Genomic DNA, 5,687 nt, shown 5'->3' with positions numbered 1-5,687 from the left:
CAGTCAGTCAGTTAGTATTGAGTCTCTCATCTATGTATTTATGTAAATATTCTATTTTGAGACTCGAGTTGCCTTTTTGGCTTGATTTCATCAGTTAAGTTATTTTATGTCTTTGCATGGCATTGAGTTATTCTGTTGAGTTAAGTTTCCGCTGAGTTAAGAAAGCCAGGCCAAGGGTTCGCTTGGGGCCAGCAATGGTCTCCGAGTGCCGGTCCCGCCCAGGGTGTAGGCTCCAGGCGTGACATGCACCACAAGTAGTAACTTTAGAAACCATTATGCAGCCATAGTTTTAGTAGAAAAGAACAATTCAAACAACATTTGAAACACCAAAAAAAAGGTTACTACTATGAAGCATATTATATGACACACATACTTTTGAAGTTCTTGGGATAACTTAACTTTAATCCAATAAAAAATACACTAAATTGATCAAAAGTAAGTAGGAATAGAAGTCACTCAAACTAAATTTTACGAACTTCAATCAATAGAGTGTTGAGAGAAATCAATTTCACTCATAGTAATTGATAATACTACTACTTCTTAACAACTCTCTTAAAGTGCATTTTGCTCAAGGATTCTGGACTCAACTATTCAACTCATGAAAACTGTATAGATCACAAAATAACTTGATATTCACAATATTGGCTGAAAGCAAAGATTGTCAGCTAGTTTCGAGTCAATGTTGTTCAAGAAATTACAAAAAATTGAAAAAGAGAAAGTAGAATTAAACTAGAATGCTACTGAATATTTCAGATGCTTTAACAAAGCTCATTAACAATTTTGTTTCTTTCTCGTCCAATCCTCAAGCTACTCATAGACACATAAAAAAAAAATCAGATGCTTTAATAAAGCTCACTAACAATTTTGTTTCTTTCTCGTCTAATCTTTTTACTGTCAGATTATACTTTAAAATTGAATACAATGGTAATACAATAAAAGAATCATTCAAAATCAAAGCATATAAACTGGGAACTGAAATTAAAGACACTAATGGAAAAAATATTCAACTAATTAATCACCTGATAGAAAAAAATTTGCTATGCGCTAGCCTTACCAAAATTTCGTGGCAGCAAAAATTATGAAACCATAACAGAGAATCGTTAAATAAACTCTCAAATATCTCCTCTTTGAACCTAAACCCCAGCCTTGCCTACAAAACTAGCATTTTTCGTCCTAACACAATAACAATGAGTATTCAATTATCAAGAAAGAAAAATGAAAGATTTTACAGAAAAAGAAGAAGGGGGAAATGAATTAGGAGGAATAAAATTACCTTAGATGTAGATACAAGTGGTGGATGAATCGTTTTGCTCCCAATAATGCCTTCAAGCTTAATGATTTAGGAGATTTTGCTGTCAATAATGCATTCAAGCTTCAAGATTTTGTAGACTTCTATGCGTGTTTGATAGAGCAAGAGAAAAAAAAATGAAAGAGACTTTAGTGATTTTGGTAGATTGCTAGAGAGAGATAGAAATATCTGAACCTTTATCAATGGATTTGGGGGTTATAGGTTATTACTATAGAGAGAGAAATTATTTTTGTGCCTTTTAGTATTTCACTTGTTGTTCCCGCTCTTCCCTTGTAATTTCCCGTTGAAATTTTTGACTTAGGGACGAGTTATTTTGTTTTTAGAAAATAATATAGTCAATTAGGGACTAGTAAATAATATTATCCTTATAGGTATATTTTAGGGACCATATTTATAACTTGTCACAATATTTTGGTTTTTAATAAGCCTTTTTGTTGTAGTGATTGGACAAGTGTCATCACGTCCGTTTTGGAGTCGTGACAATTTTATGATATATATAACTAAAAATCAGATTTAATATAATGTGTAATTTTTTGGCGAATGAACCCCTTTCTCTCACCTAGCCTGAATTGTTGATGGCTCGCTTGGTGGGACCGACTAACCCATTGAAGCTCCTTTCATAGTTGTTGTATTTGTGCACAAAGATTCAGAAATTCTAGTATGAATGGAAAAGCAATTAATGTTTATGAGTCGCATTAGTTCACTCATACATGTATTATATACCTACACAGAAAAGAATGATCCAAAGAAGTAATTACGGAAACAAGAAGAAGCTAATATCCTATGAATTATGATCCTATGTTTTTATGTAGAAAGCATAAGCAACAATAGGGCTCCTAACTAGATGCCAGGGGTGGCTCAATGCCTTTAAAAATGAGGCATATGCCTTAGGCCCTCAAAATCGAAGGGCCTACTTTTTTAGTAATAATAAAATTATCTTAAGCTTTTTTTAACAAAAAAATAAATAAAGAATGTTTTAATTTGTTTCGAAACATTAAAGAATGTTTCTTTTTTATGGATCAATTTTTAAAGTTAACTTTCACATGATATGTTTAAGATCACAAGATTAAAAAATATTTTGGTATATATATATATATATACCGTATTTTATATAGGTAATTGTAAACTTCGGTGCCATCGTTTGTGCTCAAGTATGTAGATGATATGGGGAAAGAAAAGGCAGCATCATTGAAATCATCTTGCATTATAGCTCCAACAGCTCCAGCTATAATTGTTCCATTGTAAGTCCAATCGCAGAGGACAATTTTGCCTCTAACCTTACTTTTGTCCAATGAATTTTCTTCACAGTACCTTTCATATGTATAATGTTTTTAGATATTATATACAATTATTCAAACTTGGTACTACTTCAATTTGATACCTTGATTCAGATCCATTATACCCTGCCTCAGTATTCGGAACATCTCCACCATAAACTAGTGGATACTGGTCCTCGAGGTCAAAAGTGTTGATGGATACCCCCTGCAACACAAGGCGTACATGTACAAATTGAGACGGATGGGAATATAAATATATTACCAATTATAGGTTGGTAGATGTAAGATTTCTCACCTCATATACTTCACCATTTCCTAATTGCACATCAGTGACAAATCTCCTATCGATGGTACTAGCAGCAACTGAGAGTGACCAAGGCGACAAATTGGTCACGGTTTGAGGATCAGGACCAGAATTGCCTGCAGAATTCGACGTGAGGATCCCATTCTTCATTGAATGGAAAGCTCCAATGGCTATTGAATCTTCAAAGTATTGATAAGGTGAAGACCCTCCTACTGAGAGTGAGATGATATCAACTCCATCAGCAATTGCATCATCGAATGCTGATAGAATATCAGCATCGTAGCAACTATCAGACCAGCATATTTTGTACACAGCTATCCTTGCAGAAGGTACCTCTCCTCGAGCTATTCCTGACCCAAGACCATACAAGCTTGCGTTGCTAACAGAGCGCCCTGCTGCTATGGATGTTGTATGTGATCCATGTCCTTGTGTGTCCCTTGGAGATTGGATATCTCCCGGAGGAAATTCTCCATTAATTCGATAGTATTTTGCTCCAATGATTTTTCTGAAAATAATGTCCAGCATCAATGAACTTACCTATGTTGTTGTAAAACACTAGTTTTGAAACAATGACATGTTAGTAGTACCTACTTATTGCAAGTGAAGTTAAGTGAGGATTGACAAGTTCCTTTCCATTTGGTTGGAGGACCAGAAAAATGTTCATCATTGAAACTTTGTGACTCTGGCCAAATTCCAGTATCTAGCATTCCTATTATAAGGTCGCTCGCTCTCTACACTTGTTCTTCTTGTAACTTGTTGAGGTAAACCGACGAAATCCCATGACCTCGTTGTATGGAGCTCCTTTCTACCATTTGGGAACACTGATACAACTGCATCCATGTCTGAATTACAAAAATCCACTTAGACATTAGAATGAATCAAGTGGTTAATCTATGAAAGGGAGGGGGAGCAAATGATTCTATAAAGAAAGCAATTCATTACTATACAGTTCTGTATAATTAATTAAAGGTTCACTTATTCTATATATACGTATAACGTATTGACTTACTTGCAATTCTGTTCTTCTCTTCCTCGGTTAGTTTGGCAACAAAGCCATTGAAGCTTCTCTTATAGCTGTACATCAATGATTCTGAAGCTCGTCTATTGCTGATTAATGCATGTAAAACCAAAGTTTGATCAGTGGAGTTCAATTACCTACAAAACTATATAGTATATTATATAGAATGAATTTGGGAAGATATATATCAAAGTGAAGTGAAGAAATTAATCACCGGGCACTAATCTTCAGCTACATTTTAACTATTACTCTCAATCTCTATATATGTATATATATGACTCACTCTCCTTTTTAGTCAGTTCCAAACGAAGTGACATATTTCTATATTAGTAACTGTTTAACTTTAAAATGCTTGTTTTACCTTTAATTAGATGAATTTTAATCACATAAACATCTATGACCACAAATTTCAAATATCTGTCTTTTATTTTTTAAACTTTGTGATAAATCAAACTACGTCACATAATTAATTGAGATAAAGGGAGTTCATATACGTAACACCATTCATAAAAAAATTTGGAAAAGGTAGCAGCACTGACCTCCCAAGAGCCTCTTGCAGAATGCTAGTGTGCGTTGACGATGTTGTGGAAAGATCACCCTTTGGACTGTCGCCCATGTACACAATGTACTCCTATACATTAAACATGAAACATAAACACAAATGCATGTAATTACAGTATAGTGATGTTGGAAACTTTCTTCTATCGTATTTGAGGATGAGTTTGTTGGGTATTATGTAGTGTAAAAAGAATTCACATCAATTAAAAACTCATTTTTACGTGTTCATTATGCAAAATTTATATTTTCATTGTCACTTTTTAGCATATCAAGAAAAAATAAGTTTTTTTCCCCTCATGTTTTACCCTTAACATTAATTATTTATTTTTTAAATCACCCTTCAAAATCTAATAAGCATTAAACATCAATTAATATGGATATAGTGATAAAATACTTATGTCAATCATTATTTCTTAAAAGACGTGCAAAAACCAAATTACTGGACAAGTAAAAGTTAATGGAGGGAGTAATAAACATGTAATCATCCATACAAAAATGGTACTCCATCTTGTCCTTAATTACTTGTTCACTTTTCTTTTTTTAGTTATTCCTAATTACTTGTCCATTTTGACAAATCAAGAAAGGATAAAATTTTTTACCTATTATACCCTTAATTAATTATTTTTAAAAAGGTAGAATTTTTTGATAAATCTTAAGTTTTTAATTCATCCACTTCATAATTAATAGGGGTAAAATTATGAATTCACTATATCAATCATTGTTTTCTTAATAAGTGTGTCAATTCAAAAGTGGACAAGTAATTAGGAACAGAGGGAGTACTCAACAAGCTAGAAAATTAAGAATGTTTGATGGTTTAAAGTTGATAATGCAAAAGAGAAAAGAATGAAGAGAAAAGACATGCCTTTAGGTCATTTTGATATGCAAAGCAAATGAGTAGAGAATATGATAGGACATATAGGATAACCCATGACAAAGAGGCCATTAAATTTGAGGTATTTAATTAGTAGTAATATTTTCATGCATAGTAAAAACTGTGAATGGATATTTATACTAGTCATCTTCCATTGGTTTCTCAAAGGTAATATAGTAATGCTCGTCCATAGACATGATGACACTAAAAGCCGGCTTCTACAATGTCACTTTGGCCTCTCCTAATAGAAAAGAAGGAATTAAGACAAATCCAGTTTAATTTGGTATTCTATCTAATCCATAGAAATTAAAGGTTATTTTTCCCTATTATCCTTTTAATTATTTTCAAAC

General features: G+C 32.9%; 1 protein-coding gene and 1 long non-coding RNA gene across 2 annotated transcripts in view; both read right to left on the bottom strand.

Annotated features, from left to right (window-relative positions):
* Positions 1–1,444, bottom strand: part of LOC107057788 (uncharacterized) — a 7,276-nt gene extending 5,832 nt beyond the window's left edge. The window contains exon 1 of the long non-coding RNA XR_001471564.1: positions 1,274–1,444. This is a non-coding gene — a long non-coding RNA (uncharacterized lncRNA). The remainder of the gene's footprint in view (positions 1–1,273) is intronic.
* Positions 1,445–2,013: 569 nt separating this feature from the next.
* LOC102596166 (cucumisin-like) lies at positions 2,014–4,535 on the bottom strand. Its single transcript, XM_015302757.1, is given in 8 exon segments — positions 2,014–2,032; positions 2,411–2,620; positions 2,691–2,791; positions 2,882–3,395; positions 3,482–3,618; positions 3,620–3,732; positions 3,900–3,991; positions 4,448–4,535. Coding segments are annotated over 8 exon segments (1,263 nt in total). The 5' UTR covers positions 4,525–4,535.
* Positions 4,536–5,687: the final 1,152 nt, after the last annotated feature.

Source organism: Solanum tuberosum, unplaced genomic scaffold (assembly GCF_000226075.1).
Source record: "Solanum tuberosum cultivar DM 1-3 516 R44 unplaced genomic scaffold, SolTub_3.0 scf00374, whole genome shotgun sequence".
Taxonomy (NCBI): domain Eukaryota; kingdom Viridiplantae; phylum Streptophyta; class Magnoliopsida; order Solanales; family Solanaceae; genus Solanum; species Solanum tuberosum.
The sequence above is the reverse complement of the archived record's forward strand: the minus strand, read 5'-3'. Positions and strand labels throughout refer to the sequence as shown.